Source organism: Patagioenas fasciata, chromosome 1 (assembly GCF_037038585.1).
Source record: "Patagioenas fasciata isolate bPatFas1 chromosome 1, bPatFas1.hap1, whole genome shotgun sequence".
Classification (NCBI taxonomy): Eukaryota; Metazoa; Chordata; class Aves; order Columbiformes; family Columbidae; genus Patagioenas; species Patagioenas fasciata.
In genome coordinates, this window is record NC_092520.1 from 207,894,671 (window position 1) to 207,914,053 (window position 19,383).

A 19,383-nucleotide genomic window follows, 5' to 3' on the forward strand; every position below is an offset into this window, starting at 1 on the left:
GGCATTTTGCCTAATGTTCATTGAGATTCAAAAATGGAATAAATGTTCCTGCACTCTTCTGACCCTGGAAATAAAGATCCCACAGCCACAACTCGGAAAGTGCTGGTAGTGGTGATAAGCAGAGGAGGTTGCTCAAGAATCATAGAATGTGTAAAGTTATAATTTTTATCCATGAATTTAGCAGATGGAAAGCCAGCTGCACTCAGAGAGCTTATCTAGTAAGAAGGTTCCTTTTTTAATGCAGCACCTTCTTTTACATCTCTGAAGCCAAGTATATTTTTATTTGCAAAAAAAAAGAGAGAGAGGCAATTTCAAGAACAGGAGGTGAAACCCAGTGGAAGTCAGAGGGGAAAAAAGAAAAATTAGGTTTTGTGCTTCATAATCCCTACATTCAAAATATTTTTTAATTTGGGTTTTATTTTTATTTCTTATTTCAACTCTTCTGAAGCAGTAGAAGTAGGGATAACAGCAGCAGAACCTCAGCAGAAGAACAAGGAGAGCTCAAAATGTTTCTCTCACTCTAGTAAGCAAGTAGTTGGTTGTATCTGTCAAGAAATAAACTGCTTTGAAGGGTCTTCAGAAGACACTTAGGAGCACTGCAAAGCTCTGACCTTTACCCCTAAAAAAGTCACATTTAAGACCCTCAATTCTGCAAATATCTCAACATGGACAATCCCTCCGATGCTTGTGTAAAGCCCCAGGGGTGTCAGCAGGGTCAGGGACTAAGGTTTTCTGTAACTGGACTCCGCATTTCAACCCAGATTTCTATGGTATCTCATATTTTTTTAAGTTCTTGATGCAGACAGCATCTCCCTGGCACTTCCCCTATTCTAATTGCCTCTGACAAGGCACGATAGTACTGGAATTTATGTAAGGAACATTGCTGCCACTGTACTGCAGCTTAAAGATTACTATAAAACAGCACAGGCAGATAAATGTAATTTTTTTTCCTTACTTAAAACACAAAGTAAAAGCAAAATTCACCTTAATCAGTCATTGAATCTATGCAGGAACACAGTGAACCTATGAGGAACACATAACATATATAACGGTCAGTCATTAACTTTGACAGTATCCTGAGCTTTTTTTCTCAAAAGGTCACAATGCAGAATTAAGTGCTGGAGTCCATTCAAGCCAGTGGCAACACTCGCATAGAGTTCACTGCCAAAGGATCAAACCTTCAAAGCTCAGAGTATGGAATTGATTCATACATATCATGGGCTATCAACATAATTGCAAATATTTGGGGTAATCAGCCAATGCAAGAGAGAGGGGGTTTCTGACACTGAGGGTTTGGGCTGGTCAGCTTTCTACTGAGTTTTGAGAAGTCATCTCAGCACAAAAAAACCCACCCTAGATTATTGGCATCCCCAGTCATTCCCAGCATCACTATTCATGGTACTGGTAAGTTCTGCAAGATCCTTAACTATTGCTGGCTGCTTATTCTGCGACCACAGCTTCTGCATGCTGCCTGCCTAAATACATACAGAATCCCTTATAAAATTTGCCTTATGCAGAGCTGAAGTGGACAGGGAAGTAACCCAGACATGGATTTCTGTCAGTGAACATTTTACAAGAAGCAGGTCAACAGCACAAAAATGGGCAGGTTAGGTAAACGAGCGAAGAAAAACCGCCAAAATGTGATGGAGAATGAAGGGGAGTGTGCAAGCAAACAGAATAAAGGATTATCTGAAGTTTAAAAACAAAACAAAGGAATTTTTTTAGAAACAAAATAATCCACTTGATGATCCAGTTCCTCTGATATGGCTGTGGTGGAGGTGACTCTTCACATCCTGGAGTATGCACGAGTTTCTTTCATTACCCCAGTCTGTCATAAGCAAAGAAACTTCATTTTTAGTGTAGTCATCATGACTCAGTTGACCACATTTTTCACGTAATGAGTGTACTTTGATGTTTTGCCCTGGTTCCCCCTTGTATCTCACCTCTCTTGCTTTCCCTTTCAGGTTCTACATCGAAAGCATCTCCTATCTAAAGGACAACGCCACCATTGAGCTCTTTTTCTTGAATGCCAAGTCCTGCATCTACAAGGTGAGGACTCAGGGAGCTCTGGGTGGCACTGGGGTGGGCTGAGACAGCTGGGTCTGCATCTCCTGACCCAAAATTTACATCGATCACACCCCGACTTTGAGATATGACCTCCATCTCCTCACACCCTCCTTCACTCCTCTGTCTCTAACCACCCTTCCTGAGACTGAGGTAAAACACCCCTGGAAGTAACTCTTGTGGTTGGTAGGAGGGAATCTGCAGCTGCTAGAATGATTAACTGGTGTGTATTTAGAAGGAAACATCTGGTTTTGTTTTAAAAAACCGCCGTTGGGGCGCGCTCTGGGCTGAGCGGGTGTCGTGAGCGGTTCCCGCCCGCAGAGGGCACTGGTGGCCGCGCGGGCTACGGCGCGGGCGCCATCTTGTGGGCGAGGCTGGGCGGGGGGGAGGTGAATCCGTGAGAGAAAGTGCGTGTGTCTGTGAGATTGTACGTGTGTCTGTGAGATGTACGTGTGTCTGTGAGATGTACGTGTGTGAGCGTGCAAGGAAAGTGTGTGTGAGTGTGCAAGGAAAGTGTGAGTGCGTGAGGCTGTGTGAGTGCCAGATTTGGGGTTGGCATGAGGGGCTGAGTATGTGAGGGGTGCGTGACTGTGAGAGTTTGTGCTAAGTGTCACACGGATGGAGCCAGGCTCTTCTCAGTGACAGCCAACGGTAGGACAAGGGGTAATGGGTTCAAACTGGAACACTTAAATTTGAGAAGAAATTTCCTCTCAGTGAGGATGACAGACACTGGACCAGGCTGCCCAGGGGGGTTGTGAAGTCTCCTCCTCTGCAGACATTCAAACCCGCCTGGACACCTTCCTGTGTAACCTCATCTGGGTGTTCCTGCTCCGGCAGGGGGATTGGACTGGATGAGCTTTTGAGGTCCCTTCCAATCCCTGACATTCTGTGATTCTGTGATTCTGTGTATGTGAATTAAGGGTACATTTGACTACATGCTTGTGACAGTGCAACTGAGAGTCTGTGGGCCAGGGGGAGGGTGGACGAGGTTGTCTGTGCCTGTGTACTGACGACCACCTTGTACAGGAACAAGCCACACACAAAGAAATGTTTTTGTGCCAGAAATAGCCCTTCCTGGCAGGCTATTGAGAACACCAGCCTGCTGCCCCTTGCAAGGTGCTCTGTGTGCCAGAGATAAGGGCGTCCTGGCACAGCCTCCATTCCCCGCCTGAGCGCCCAGGGCAGAGCTGTGCAGCTGATCCCACCGATGCCACATGCCAACCAAACCGGTGAAAGAATCATAGAATGTCCTGAGTTGGAAGGGACCCACAAGGATCATGGACTCCAACTCCTGTCCCTGCACAGGACAACACCACAGCTCACACCATGTGTCTGAGGGTGTTGTCCAGTCTCTTCTTCAACACTGTCAGGCCTGGGGCTGTGACACTTCCATGGGGAGCCTGTTCCAGTGCTCCAGCACCCTCTGGGTGAAGGACCTTTTCCTAATGTCCAACCTAAACCTCCCCTGGCATGTCTTCCAGCCATTCCCTCGGGTTCTGTCATCGGTCACCAGAGAGAAGAGTTCAGCACCTGGCCCCCCTCCTCCCCTTGTGATGGAGCTGTAGCCGCCATGAGGTCTCCCCTCAGTCTCCTCCAGGCTGAACAAACTGAGTGACTCTAGCCATTCCTCATACGGCTTCTTCTCCAAACCCTTCACCAACTTTGTAGCCATATTCTGGACACTCTCCAGGAGCTTTGTATCTTTTTTACACCGTGGCGCCCAGAACTGCACACAGTGCTCCAGGTGAGGCCACACCAGCACAGAGCAGAGAGGGACAATCACCTCCCTCGCCCAGCTGGCAATGCTATGCTGGATGCACCCAGGACACAGGTGCCCTCCTGGCTGCCAGGCACACTGTTGGCTCATGGTCAGCTTGCTGTCAACCAGAAACCCCAAAAAGAGCAGGATCCAGAAGATGATCCAGGACCTGAGGTGGCTGCATGTGGACTCAGCCAGGGATGGGCAGCTCCATGTGTGGGACTAGGAGAGGTTTTTCAACAGCTGGGATTCCCTGGGAGGATCCCTCCTACCCCCTTGTGCTGGCAGAGGCCATTCCCAATGACTCACCTCCAGTTGTAGCAAAAGATAGCTGCAGCCAGGGAGTGATGGTATAATAAATACCGCCAGCCCACAGCCCACAGCAGGTTTGTGACCTGCTAAACCAACTGCTTTATGCCGAACCTGGAGCCTTTCTTCTTGACATCTGCATGTCCTAAAATGTAAGGACTAACTTTGCATCTCCTAAAATGCAGGGTAGAAGCCAGAAAAAAAAGTCTTTTTTCCAGTGCCCAGGGAAGAGGCAGGGCTGCTGAGCTGGGCAAGAGCTTTGCTCTCTGGCAAGGCTGCGGTTAGATGTGCCTAGTCAGCCCTCTCCAGCAACAAGCTCAGTGAGCATCACAGTTTTGTTCCTGGGGAAAAGTTCCTTTTCGGAGTATTGCCAGGAAAAGCTTGCACTGTTGTTCTTTTTTTGGAGAAAGCTTAATAAGAAGGCGGGGGGGGGGGGGGAAGTGCCTACAGATCTAGGTTGGTCTATTTTAGTCTGACCTCTCCTGAAACCATTACTTTGCACATTCAAGCTGACTGTCGTCTTTATCCAAAAATAGCCTTGCTGGGTTCCAGTCTCCCATGCAGGTCTTTCCCCATTTGACTTCCAGCCACAGTAAGCCACACTGTGCTATTAAAAAAGGCAGTGGATTTGAAAATTGGGTGCAAAGTTTCTGCTAAGATGCGGAGCGGGCATCCAGCCAGGGTGCCTGGAGTATTCCCCTGGGTATGGAAAGGGGGATTCAGTGTCTAAGCAGCGCCAGGGCTTGTTGTCCCTGCAGCTAGCAGGGGGTGTTGCAAGCTCTCAAACCTTGAAGTCCTCCAAAAATTTATTGGTTGGACTTCCCATGGATGTCTTCAACCCAGGCTCCCTGAGGTAGGCGCTGAACTCTTTAGCGACCAACGACAGAACCCGAGGGAATGGCAGGAAGATGTGCCAGGGGAGGTTTAGGTTGGACATTAGGAAAAGGTTCTTCACCCAGAGGCTGCTGGACACTGGAACAAGCTCCCCAGGGAGGTGTCACGGCCCCAAGCCTGACAGTGTTGAAGAGGAGACTGAACAACACCCTCAGACACATGGTGTGAGCTGTGGGGTTGTCCTGTGCAGGGACAGGAGCTGAACTCAATGATCTTTGTGGGTCCCTTTCAACTCAGGACATTTTATGAAGGGCTCCCCTGTAGCCTGGAAAGACCATACTGTGTATAGTATAAGTGTAGTTCATAAAGGTATTGGTAGCACCTCAGACCTTCCCCCGTTGACTTTCCAGACATACACCCTATGATGTCCCCATGCAGAGGGCTGCTCAAGTTGGGAAAGATGGAAACTGAGGCCTGATTACTTTGGGGCTGCTGGTCCCCAGAGGTTGCCAGCTGGCCATGCACTCCTCTGGCTGTGCCTTCCGCTCCTTCTTGCCCACCCTGTTGTATAATGAGACATTCATGGACCCAGACACTCCAACCCTCACACAGGAGCAGCAAACAACTGTTGCCCAGAAAGGCCAAGCCACCAATTCAGACAGTTTATCAGGCACCATCCCTCAATCAGTCAGGCTGTTTAATTACTAGCACGTTCTGGCACGGGTGTTGGCCCTGTCCCATGCACTGCTTGGGCACTGTTCAGGGATGAGCACCTGTTCCCAAGTGGCTGAGGTAACCCCGTCTGGGACCGGGGGCGGGAGGAACAGCATTTAATTATGAGCTTTACTGTGCCACACACCCTTAGGGCCAGACAAGGCACTCTGGCCGCTTTACGTGCTAGCATCGACTTGCCATAACATCGACATCTGGTCGCAGAGGCTGGTTTGTTCATGTGGTGCCTGGTGCTTCAAGGAGAGAGATCTGGTTCTACTCTGCATAGCCCTTGCTATGGGATACGCCTGACTGCTCCAGCCCAGCCCTGCCGGCAGCTGAATCCACATCTCGCACCAGCCGCTTCCCTTGGCACATGCACATCGTTAGTGCAGGTGCCTGCATTAATCAGGCAGTTCAGCTGAACTGGGGAAGGTGTGTTTATTGCCCCTAGCATAGCTGGTCTTTACTCCCTGAGGAGTTGTTATGAAGTAGGTGAAGGAAGCGCTTATTTTAAAAAGCTGGCACTGGTGAAAGCCAAGGACACCTGGATCTTATCCTCTGTTTTGTTCCCTTTGTTTTTGATTTTGCCAGAGACAAGCCAACGCAGCAATTGTGGCTTGTAAATGAGGTGTGGCCATGACTTGGCTGGAGCATGGATCACAGCAGCCATCTATATTTAGATCCCTTGTTTCTTGCCAGATAAAGTAAAATATTAAAAACAGCAGCTTAAATAAATACAACAGAAAAGCCACCACAGGAGTCATCTGAACGGTCACCCGGTGTACGTGGCCATGTACAAAGAAGACAACATAAGAGATCCAGTTGCAGAATTGAGGCCTAAACCGTATCAAAGTAAAAATCCATTCTCTTCCCAAAACCTGACACTGGCAGGGACTGGAGACTTGGGGACAGCACACTTGGCCACCAGATTAATGCTCCTGCCTCCCATCCCAGGCACCTGTGATTTCAGGTCTGCATCCTGCACGTTCAGATGGAGCAGTGCCTGGACCTTTTGGTTCTGTGACCACCATCTCAGGGACAGCAGAAAGACCCTGAGAGGATCTGATGGGACCATCCGTGTCCTTCATGTGACCATGATGTCCAAGCAAAATGCTCACGATTTCACCTGATCCTCCAAGATTGCATTCGTTGGGGGCTGGATCCTATAGAACAGAGCAGTGAAGATCTTCCAAAAGATTTGATATCACAGCTCATTCTTAAAGCACCCCCAGCCCCAATGCTCATGGGGATGAAGGAGCCAAAACCAGAGATCCTGTCTTGTAAGAGGGAATATGGCTCTTTTTCCTGTGAGTTTACCCTGGGCAAGGGCCAGAGGAGTTCTGCAGGGTGTTTGACACAACGTCAGTGAAGACAAATTGACTCATTTCCTTGCTTCTGTGAGCCAAGGACAAGGCTGTGTGCCCTTGAAGCACAGGTGACATTTGGGGGAGAAAAAATTATTTCCCAGACTAAGTCACACAAGAAAATAAAAATCATCCTGATCCTTCCCCTTCCACCTGTCTTCTCCTTCCTCCTCCCCAGAAATCACTTCATGCCACATCCAGTTATGCTTCACTTACCAAGCCATTACACTGAATATTTGGCTTTCTCCACATCTGAGTGGGCAGGTTCTCCCTCACTTTGGTCTCCAGGAGCGCAGGGAATGCTTTGAAGCCTTGCCAGGGGGAAAAAACGGCACCACACGCTTCACCATGCAGCAGCCAGGACGAGATGCACGTCCTTCTTACAGGAGATCTGACTCAAGTCTCTTTTTCTTTCTTGTTTTCTTCACCTTTCTAGGAACTCATTGAGGTTGACAGTGAAGTGGTGTTTGAACTGGCTGCGTACATCTTGCAGGTAAGCGCCTGCCCTCTCACACACTGTGCTTCCTTGTGTTGCATTATATCTTTTGATTTGCCAAATCCAGAATGGCTGTATGGAAGAGCAGGGGTTCCCCAACTGCAAGAAAAATATGTCTTTGCACAGTTTTTGTATTTATACAAATGCAAAATAGATACAGAAGGCTCTCAAACCAGACCTCTTCAGGCATGGAGGAGATTCCACTGTCCAACATCTTATACACATAAATGCATATTATGTTTGCACTGACGCAGATATCCAAGACACTGGGCTATGATGTAAAGCTAGAGAAAATCTAAGTGATAAATGCAATTTCCTAGGTCAAATCCATATGCAATGCGTTCTTCTCCAGTGATTTGACTTAAATTTGCTTTCCCGGTGGAGCTTGGCCCTCTGATGATCTCCATAAAAAAGTATTTTAAAGTCCTGCCATTTGGGAAGAGGGAAGGGGTTCAGAGAGGAAATTATTGGCAGTGTTTGGTTAATCTCTGGTTCCCAAAGAGGAATATATTCAGGGTAGCAGAGGTGTTTTTTGTGAAAGATCTCTTTTTTAGGGGCATGACTGTGGGAGCAGATCAGAGATCATTGTCAGATGATCCTTGTTCCCCTTTTGTACAGTGTAGTTTTAATTTTTTTTTCCTGTCAGCCATACAACTATGGAGGAGCCATGTGAGCAGACAAGCCATCTCATTAGATTGCACTAATAAATAACAATGCATTGCACTTCTATAGCACTTCCCATGTTAAAGAAGCAATTAATGCATAGGGATTTGAATCTTCATTAAAATAATTTTATGTAACAAAAATGGAACAAGAGAGCCAGGATGGGGGACTCAATTAAAAGCACATTATAGAAATTGCATATTGGCTGTTGGGGGAATAAACATCAAACAACAGGCTCATTGTGAGGAGCAGCAATAGGGTTATGAATCTATTGTCTGCTCATCCTAATGAGTAACTAGAGTGCTTAGTAATCGTGCAGCCAGATCCAGATCTGCCACTGTAACCTTTGTTGCTGTGATTGTTCCTCATCACAAACATAGGATGTTACGTGTATTCCTGTAGTAGTTTGATGTGTAACATAATGAAAACAGTCAAAACAAGCCACACCTCTGCTGTCTGCAACCAGAAATTACTACAAGCCATGTGTGTGGTAGGATCCAAGCAAAACAAGAGGAATCATACAGCAATTTGTTCTACTTCTCACTGCAGCATGTAGGTCAAAGAACTGAAGTATGGCGAATCTACCCTACAAAATGCTTTTTTTAAATTCAGTATGCTCTCCCTGTGCGGGCCAGGGCATATCCTTTGGGTTTTGCCCTTTGTTGAACTATGACCATGATGTGTTCAAGGTCTCCTTCCTATGAACCAGAGGAGAGCTTGTCTGCCCTTCAGTTCACTCAGAGGGAAACACGAGGATATAATATTATAGTACAGGACTGTCAGAACTCAAGTGATTTCCTCTGCAGCCTTATTTCAAATTGTTGTGTTACCAGAAGAAATTGAAGTACCATGAAAGCTCTGAACTTTACCCCAGCCTCAGAACTGAAGCACCACTGGACGTGGGCTGACAGGTTTTGCGAGTGGATGGAGGGATGTAAAAACAAAAGATCTGGATGCAAAGCTCAGTCCTCTTGGCAGTGGAAACTCCCTCACTGTACACATTGCATTCTTGCACTGTGTTTTCTGCGTAGCTTACAACAAATGAGGTGCTGTAGTGTGCATCATAGGAAATGTGTATTGCCTATGGAAAATGAAAAATGTGTGTTCCATCTATTGAGGGGACTCACCAGATTTTGAGGGTTCGCCAGATATGCAATTAGACTCACGTACTAACCTAACTGCTGGAGTGGAACATTACCCAGCCCTTTATCCAGCTGTGATGGTAATAAATAGAAATATCTCTAGATATATAAGTAAATATAAGCTAAATACTCCCCCAAACACCCAGCAACGAATTAGAGAAACTTATGTCTCACATGCCCCTGAAAGCTGACGGAGAACTAGCTTTTGGAAAGTCTAGTTACTAGAAAATAATGAGAATACTTCTAAAAAGAGTCAGGGAAGTTGCAGTCTCTGAGGCTGCAAAGTCACTGAGATTTCAGAGATCTTCTAGTAATGTAGCATCCACATTCAGCCCAAAATTTACTTATTTACTAGCATTATTTCCTGCAGTTTCGTAGGTATCCATTAACAGAATGAGGAATCATCTGGCCCTGTATTAGGCAAACCTTTTGATTTGTAATATGCCTATCTCACTGCATGGATCATGGCACTTGATATTAGATACTGGTTCCAAAAAATACATGAGGAATCAATTACAACAGGAAATTGCTGCTAAATGAATTTTGCAAATGGAAAATCTTGAACAGTCTTTTTTCTACTATTTCTAATGATCTATTTTTAATTTTTCTCCCTCATTTTACAGGAGGCAAAAGGTGATTTTTCAAGGTAGGTGATGTTAAAAGTTATTGTAATTGTGTGCTGTGAGAATTAATTTGTTAAAATCACTGTGTGAGCAATGTGACTCAGTTGTAGCTGTGTAGCAGCAGGAATGCATTTCTAACGTAGACATTGTGCTTCCTGAAATCATTTATTCACAAAACACAGACATTGACCAGAGCATGCTTTGCACACAGCATTGTTTGTGACTTTGTTGTTGACAAATCTCTTTATATGCCCATGAATTTCAGGAAATGGACTAGTTTTCGGAAGGAAATTACTAAGGAAATGACTCTACAATCACTGTTATATCACAGGCCCAGCCAGAGGGAACATTAAAATTCCATCACTAATTGGTATTTCAGCTTGAATTTGGACAGAGTTCTCAAAATCACAATTTAGATAATTGATGAACTTCTCCTATCCCTTGAGCCGAATCTTCAGAGCTGCTGTAAGGAATCCAGGGAGGTGACTGTGCCTGGTGTTTCAGGCGTCTGTTAATGAAATGCCTGAGAATGTTCATCTAAATTGACAGCATCTGTCAGTTACACATTAGCAGCAACCAGAGGTCAGATGGTTGTTTGATGTCTCATGTGAGAAACATTAAAGTTCTTCATCTGAAGCTCAGGAGAACTGTCTATGCTAAAAATTTCACATATTCCATAGGCTACTTTTGTTGACCTGAATGTGATTTCACCTGGAGGACCACAGTATCTGTTGAATTTAGTTTCAGAGAAGAAAACGAAGTGTGAATGGGCAGTGAGGTTGAATTGTGAGATGAGCTGAAGAGGTGTCTTAATTTTGTCAGCATTGAGATACACTGATAGAAGACTGTTATGATACCCTGTGCACCCATAGGAGCCTGTGAATAACAGGTGGGTTCTGCCTTCTGGTGGACTGGGGTTAAAATTGAGACAAACCAGTGAAAAGGGACAATGCATTGCAAATATTGCCTGCCCATTGTGGAATCTGATATGACATAAGGTAACCCTTGCTAAAAGGAAATTTAAGTTCTGCCTTATCATTTCTCAAAGCCTTAGTCAACTTGCAAAATCCTGACATGCATCTGACCACAGAAACACAAGCCCATTCTTGCTTCATTTGTCAGTTCCACCCAATTTGGAATAACTCAGCTATCAGCAGTGTTTATTTAGAGGGTACTGGAGTGCATGTGGCTCTTTTCAGTCTGGTTTTCCATGCACTGCCAAGTGCTCAGCCCAGAAGAGCTGGACCAAGCAGAGTTTTGCCATTTGAACCTGTGATAAACCACACTGTCCAGTGGTTTTGCTATGAAGCACAGTATTTAAAGTTTCTCATTATGAAAACACACCCAGAAATGTACATTCAGACTATGAAACACAGAACAGAAAGGTATCAGATGGCTTGGGGTAATAGGACTGAAAGCATTTTATCTTCAAGTGTCTGTTTCCAGACCAGAAGTAGAAACAGACGGTGGAAGGCATCCAGCTGCTACAAGCTGTTTGATGTCCCTTGTAAATGAATGGTTGAGTTTATCACAGTGTGTTTCTCTGAGAGAAACACAGAGATATGAGGAATCTTCTCTGAGAGCAGAGAAAATCCCTCATCACCTGGTGTTAAATGCTTCCTCCACATCGGTGTGGCAATCATCACCATCCTCATTAAAACAGCTCTTACTCCTTCCCACCTGTGGGTCACCATGATGTGAAGCAGAAGGGAAATTCTTATATCTGAGTCAGGCAGAGAAGTGGTGGTGTGGTAACAACTTGCTGACACTGACAGGGATCTTAATTTATAAATGGGCTTTGGTGGCAAAGCAATCTGCCTTATTAATGGAGTTTAAAGCCTATTCCTGGAGGAAGGCAGAAGAATCCTACCCTGACCCTCTATGGTCTAGGAGAAGACTTAGCATCTCCAGGGATGCCTGTCCAGCAGCTCCCCTCTAATGTGCACTGACAAGGGTTGATGTGCTGGGTGAAATCCAGGTGCTACTGAAGTCAACATGTGGTCATTGTGGTCAAGCTTTTGCCTGCTGAGATTTGTGGTCATCCATATCAGCAGTGGAAAATCTGGGAGGCAAATCAAGCCTGGGGCCAGCCAGAGGAACTGCAGATGGAGACAAATGCTCTGGTTTCTCTTGTGGCTGAAGTTAGCTTTGTGTTTGAAGTCAGTCGATGTTGAAATGCTGTGTGAAATAGAAGTGGCTACTCTTTGAAACAGAGAAGTTCTGCAGTTGTGAATGTGTCGCTACTGAGATTTAAAGATAATATGTTGTGCGTGGCAGCGTACATTGCACGATAGATGAACTCTTGAACTACTGCTTTGTTTTTGAAGAAATAAGTTAGTTCTAAAGGGTTTCATGCTTGGAACGCAGGCTGCAGATTTCCCACACCTATTCTGTCTACTGCCACCACCAGATTTACAGCCTGTGAGACTACAAGTCTCTCTTTGGCCCTGATCCAGAAAAATGTGTTTGTAGCTCATTTGTGGCAATGGGAGAACTGCTGTTCCCCATGGGAACCTTCCTGTGAGTCACTGCTGATCGCCTCAGGTGCTGGGACAGCCAATGCCAAATTGTCGCAATTCCAGCTGCGGGTTGGCACCTGCCCATGGTGACCTGAGTGCGATTAGCTCCAAACCCTGCTGCACCCAGGTGGTGGATCACAAGGGACTGGTTCAGGACTCCTGAATGAAGTTGCAGGTCTGCTTTTTCAGCCTCATGGGAGCTCAAAAACCAGAACTGATCTTACAAGGTCTAGTAGTCACTTTTCTACCTCTGAACTGATATATCTACAATGACAGCAGATCACACTGCTGCTTTTGAGGAAATCATTCCATGGCTTAGAATAATAAGTGTGCTCATAGGACTCTTCTCTCCTTTCCCCAAAAGGGGCTTATGTGCCCCTTCAAACACATGCTCTGCATCCTTTAGTATGGCATCATCATGCATCACTTTTATCACTGTCTACAACTACCTGAAAGGAGGTTGTAGCATGGAGGGTGTTGGTCTCTTCTCCCAAGTAACAAGTGATAGGATGAGATGAAATGGCCTCAAGTTGCACTGGGGAGGTTTAGTTTGGACATTAGGAAAAAATTTTTCACAGAAAGGGTTGTGAAGCAGTGGAACAGGCTGCCCAGGGAAGTGGTGGATTCGCCGTCCCTGGAGGTGTTTAAAAGGCACATAGACAAGTTTCTTAGGGACATTGTTTAGTGCTAGTTAGGTTTCGGTTGGACTTGATGATTTTGAGGGTCTTTTCCAACCCAAATGATTCTATGATTCTTATCTCTGATTCTTGCCACCTTGGAATGCCGCCTGACTCAGACATTGCAGTGACTGCCCAGTGTTTGGTAAGCCTGGAGAGCACATACTCTGAGTTACCCTTATCTGTCTTGAACTAAGATACCACAATAGCCCTGACAGATCAGTTGGACATCTATTACTAACAATTTGACTAAAGCCTTTTCCATTTCTAATTTGTGATCCATTTCAAAAACAAACTCATTGGAAACCTGGAGCTCCTGAACCCGTTCAGATCTGTGTAATTAAGAAAAATATTTATCAGTGTTTGCTGTAAGTGTCCTGACCCACCTCAGTGTTTTGTAAGCAGAGTTGCACAAAGGGCACATCTCTTCCTTGACACAGATTTAGGCAGAACTTGAGCTCAGCAAGGTTTTAAAATAAAAGAGTTATTCTCCTTAAGAAGTTCCTAGTTCTCTGTGTTAAATAATGATTTTCACATTGTTTAAAAGACTCCTCAGATGCTTCAGCTGACAAGACTGAAAAAGTTTTACATGTAGGCTGGGACATACCACTGAATTTAGGACAATGAGGTATCCCTGTTCAGCTGATTCTCGGGTTGAACATGACACTTAAGATTGGTTCTGTGCTTTTTGGTATTAGCTGCAAAAATTTTGACTTCAAAGGCACAGAATCACATACATAAAGCTCCTAAGCTAGCATCCTGCAGACAGATGTAAAGGTTATAAGCTCACGCTAATCTTGTGAGTCACACTTGGTTGGCAGAGCATGGGCAGAACAAATTTCAGTTCCTTAGATGAACACGAATCCTACAGGTGTGATTTTCTTTAGGCTTACATAGAGGAAGGAACCAGGGTGCCCTGCCTGATTTGTGGGGGATCATAGCATATTGTTAAAATAGTTGAGATTTTTTCCATAAATTAATCCTACCAGATTTAGAGTCCAGTCTGACATCGACCAAAATCTTTGGGAAGCTCACAGCAGCTTTGGTTTTAAATGTTCAGAATCCAGCTCTTCAACCTTAAACAGCATCTGTCTCAAAGCAGCTGGGAATTACATATACTGATCATTTGTCCCTCAGTTTGGGGAGGGGAAAGAAAAAACCTTAAGTAAAACAAAATCCTGAACCACTGCAGCTAGTTCCTCAGACAGAGTCCTATTGCTAGATTTCTTCCCATTAAGCAATATGAGACATTTCAAGTGAACTCCAAGTATCTCCCAGCAACATATGAAAGAATAACAAGGGAAGAAAGCAAACGGCCGGTTTCCTGTTAAGCAGAATTTCACAATAATTTCAATGTTTGGGCAGATGGTAATCTAACATAGTTTCAGGCTTACTTTTCTTTCTGTGGAACCGAGTGACATTTAACCAATTAGAATTTTTGAAGGGGCTACAAAACCCGGGCTGCATTCTTGCAACCTTATGGAGAAGAACCTAAACACAGTTTCAAACAGTACCGTTTAATCCAAGAATCTCAGACTCTGTTTCCTCTGGCATTCGAAAGAATTAATTACCATGCTGAGAAGGGTTGATAACTTTAACCTGTAGTTTTGTTTTGTTAGTGATCATTGTTATTACACATGCTGGAAAATGTATGGATTTCCTAAGATGAGTGCATATGTAATCTTGCTCAAAATTATTGCCGCCAGTTTGCAAAAACTTGTTTTTCACAAAAAGTTGATGAAGTAGCTAGGTAGGCCTTTTATCCCCATGTGTTGACAGAAATACTGAGATGTGGAGGCTAATTTATTTGGTCAAAACTCACTAAACGGGCAGTACCAGAACTAAGACCAGAATTCAGGAGTTCCTGTTTTCTAGGTCCATCCTCCAGTGAGTCAGCCTTATTTCTGAATATCTAACCAGCTTTCAGGACCCCATGCAAATGGCTTTTTCAGTTCAGTTTTCAAATTGTTATTCAGCCTTTTTAATATTATAATTTCCTCCATAGTGCAGAAATGAAGAGGTCTGGAGGACAAAAAGGAAGTGTATTTGGAGCCTTTGCCCTGTATGTTAATAAATCTGTATCAAAAGCAGCATTCCTTGTAGACCAGTCCTGCAGGTTGGACACTTTTGAATATAAAGTAAATGCAGCACAAGTGTCCGAATTAAACAAAACACTGTCGAAATACAGTAATAAAATAAACACACAGAGATATTTCACTAGAAAGAACAGGAAGGGCAGTAAGTATAGAACCACTTGTGATCCTGCTGGAAACACTTTAAAAATTAAGGGTTTTGGTGTTTTAAAAGGAACCAAGAGGAAAGTGACCTCCTGGCCACCAGCTCAAACGCAACCTGAGCCATGATATTTTTTCCTTTTTCTTGCTTTGACATCCGTTTGGGAGTCTAAATTCATTTGTCTTGAGATTAGTCTTGTCAGAAGACTTAGTGAATATATGGACCATGGAATGAAATCCCTTTTTTTTCCTGGAAGTGCTTACCTGAAGTACATTTGGTGCTTTGAAGCTGCGAGGCACTATCTTTATGGTATTTTGTAGGTATTGAGCAGAAATGCTGATCCCACCCAACAACATCATTAAGAATGTCTTTTTCTCTGATTCTTAAAAGACTTTTTGTCACAGTTCAAGCAAGGTTTGCTCCTCACTGACAGAAAAAGACAGAGCTGACTGGCGTTAGCTCTTTCTTTTATGGGAGACATTACCGGTTCAGGCTTTTTCCCAGACTCTCAAAGATAGTTTAGTCACCACTAATCTTGCCCTATTTGACAGTTTTCTGGGCTCAGAAAGTCCCTGTTTGGAAATTACTCCCTGTCTTGCCAGAAAAGTTTTGGAAATTTCTCAACTTCCTTCGATGAGCAGCCAACCTCAAAAAATTTTCACTTGTGAGCAGTGACTGCTGCTCATGCTCCTATTGTGCTGGGTTCTATCTTTTTTCCTCCAGTTACTTTCAAAATGTCAAAAAACCTCAGTAAGAGCTGAGTATGCACATGCTGTGGAGGAGACATCCCTGGGCAGACCTCATGAACTCTGTAAACAGCAACAGCTTGTTTTCTTGGCTGTCAGTCACGGAGCAGAGCAGCCAGATCAGCAGATAGCACGGAACAGAGCAGCTTCTTGTTCAGACTTGTGCAGGTATTTACCTGTCATGGAAGAAAAAAATCTGAATAGTTTTTGAGCATTTGCACTTACAAAGGAGGAACTATCTGGCGGTCAGATGCCCATGAGATTTAGGAAGGAGTGGGTGTTCAAACACTCTTTGTCAGGAGTCATTTGACTTGGCATATGAGGTACTACTGAGAGGTTTTCTATGTGCTTAGCATGGAAGTCATTTCTTGTTAAGTGCTGTTCTATACATCTTCACTCTGCAAAATTTGAGCCTGATTGAGACTTGAGCATCTCTGTCATAGTCTTGAGCTACAAGTTGTGGTCCTGTTTTAAAACAACTTAACTGAGTGTCAGGGAACTAACATGACAATAAATGCTGGTAGACATACTCAAAATGCCTGCTCCAGGATTTATGTTAGTGGTTTACCCTATGGCAATTAACCTGCAAACTCCAATTAAGATAAACCCACCTGGGTCTCAGGCTGAGCCTGCTGCTGGAGTGTCCAAACAGAGAAATGCTGTGAGAAGATTTTCACAACTGAAGCTCACGTCTCTATGAGCAACTGTACAGACTGTCCCAAAGACAAGACCAAAACTCAGGGTGACCTGGCACATCCAAGGGCTCCTTGGGCCTTTAGCAAATGTTAAGGTGGCTGTTTCTACAGCTGGGGATGCCAGGTCTACCTGTCTGCCTGGTTAATGGCCCTGCTGCCCTGCAGGAGAAGCCAGTTGGCTTGGAAATCTGAAGCTCTGGAAGGGGTATCTCTCTCCACAGCTCCAGGACAGCCACGCTTTTATTAGTAGGATAAAAGGCAGGGTACAAGAAGGCAGAAAAAACCTGCTATTAAGAAGTAAGCCAATAAATATTAATTCTTTGGCACTCCTCAGTGTCCTGTCTGGCCCTCCTAGCTGTGTATTTCTATGATTTTAGAAGTAACAGCAACACTGTCTTCCTTCCCAAGCCTTTGAGGGAGGTTTTTTTTTTTTTCACATGCACACAATTTCTTGTGTTTTTAAAAGTGGGAAGGGAGGCATTTTGGGTTTGTAGGAGAAAATCCCACAGTATCATTCCATCTGTGAGAATTTGTCTCCCGTTTCATGAGCTCTCCCTGCTCTCTGGTGTGCAGCAATGCTGCACCAGCTGGCCAGCGTGGCCACTAAAGGCTGCAGGGAGGAGAATGTGAGCAAAGTGGTTGGGCCTGGTCCCACAGAGGGTTTTGTGTAGCAGGACATTAATTCAAGCTGGAGCCTCATCAGTGAAGATGTGCAAAGGCCAGGTCACTGGGGCAAGAGGCTAAAAGCAACCAGTGATGCTAAGAAAGCAAATCATTACTTTTTGCAGCAGGTTGTAAGGCATTAAATAAAGGTTCTGTATTGCAGCTGAAAGCATCACTTTTATTTCTCTTCCCCTTGTTTTTTTTCTCTGTATGAACATGTCTGTGGGACCCTGCTCGATGAAATGTGACATGGTGGCTTTTGTGTCCAGTCACTGATAGGAAGTGCTTCAACATAACCATCTGGGAGAGCTTCTCTCCAATTTTCATAATAGAGGGAGAAGTTAACTGGGCTGCCATAAAACAAATAAAGAGAGAAGAAAAAGGAAACCCCAGTGCTTTTTGTTAAGAAGGAACAGATGTAGAGCTGTAGCTGCCTGCCAGCTAGGTCAGGTCATATCAAATACTATGGTTGTTTTCTTGTAGCCTGATCCTCCTTTTGAACTCTCTTTCAGCAATGAAGTTGTAAGGAATGAATTAAAGAAGCTGCCGGCCCTTCCAACACCAGCGCTGAAGGAGCATCCTTCCCTCGCTTACTGGTAACGTATCGTTCTGCTGAGCAGCTTTGCAGTGGCTTATGCAGGACCTGGCTCTGGCAATGAGTGATCTAGGAGTAGAACTGGGCTGCAGGGATTCCTGTCTTCTAGCTCTAGGTCTGCCACTGACTCATTGTATGATTCGACACAAGTAGAGCTACCGCCCTGGGCCTCAGTTTCCCCATCTGCCAAATGGCTGCAGTAACATCCAGACAGAAAAATCACTAGAAATGTGCAAGTATCTTGAAATCAAGACACCTAATGTGCCATTGCCTTTGCCAGCATTTTGCATCTGTGCAGAGTTTTCCCAGTTTGAAATGTCAATATTTTGCACTGTCCTGTGTTATTTTTGAGTGAACGAGCTTCATCTTGCAAGTCCTCTCTGTATGGCATAACTGAACTCAAAATAATGTGTTCCTCCTTTTATATAAACTGTGTGTTTTTTGGAGGTGGAAGCTTGTGAGCTCTGTCTTTATTGCATTGAAAATTAAATCCAGGGTAGGAGCAGGGTCACAATTAACTTTTGTACACCCCACACATAGATTCCTTGTGCCACCCTGCATATCCCTTTTATCTGTGCAAATAGGAAAGAATTTGGGGAAAGACAGTTCATTAATGGGGAGATGCTTTCGCTTGATTTTCTGTTTGTTCCTCTTTCATGTTTGTCTTTAAAGCATTAGTCTATAAGCCTGGGGGTGGGAGTGAACTTCTTTATCTGCTTCTCTGCTAATTTTGGCATCCTGGTGATCTGAGGATGGCAGGGGGAAACAAATCAGTTTGTAGTTTATGATCTCAGTTCTTCCCTTTGCTAGGAAGACCATCCACTTTTCCTAGCATGGCTACAATACCAGAATGAGCTGTGCCTAGCATCAAGCTGTAGGCAAGCTAGTCTGTGAGGTGTCCTCTTTACTTTCTGAGCACATCAGAGGAGACTTGGAATCCCCAGCAGAAGTTAGGAACACTGACACAAATCTGTGGATCATCCCAGTCTCCTGGTGTTTCTGTCTTCGTAACCAACCCAAATTTTGTGAAAAATTGATACATGTAGGCTGGCATCTCACTGGAAGCAACATGGTCTCCCCCTTTGGAGCATTTCTTTCCTTTTTCCACAAACTAATCCACACATTAAAAAGCAGTGCATTTCCAGCCAGGTCAGTGGCCTGATCTGACTGACAGACTGGTAGCTCAAGCTAAAAGCCACCATTCAAGGAGTGGTAGGAACAAGTAGGGAGGGCAAACTGACCCTTCAGCAGCAACACAGACTGAGATCTTATTGAAGTGCCCACA

The 19,383-nt window shown here is 44.6% G+C and overlaps 1 protein-coding gene across 9 annotated transcripts in view; it reads left to right on the forward strand.

The window, feature by feature from the left end:
• FRMD4A (FERM domain containing 4A) overlaps positions 1-19,383 on the forward strand; it is a 388,388-nt gene that overhangs the window by 305,095 nt on the left and 63,910 nt on the right. For all 9 annotated transcript variants that reach the window (XM_065829459.2, XM_065829460.1, XM_065829457.2 and 6 more), the window contains exons 5-8: positions 1,965-2,049; positions 7,481-7,537; positions 9,969-9,991; positions 18,016-18,099. In XM_065829459.2, the coding sequence (XP_065685531.1) occupies positions 1,965-2,049; positions 7,481-7,537; positions 9,969-9,991; positions 18,016-18,099 (249 nt within the window). The remainder of the gene's footprint in view (positions 1-1,964; positions 2,050-7,480; positions 7,538-9,968; positions 9,992-18,015; positions 18,100-19,383) is intronic.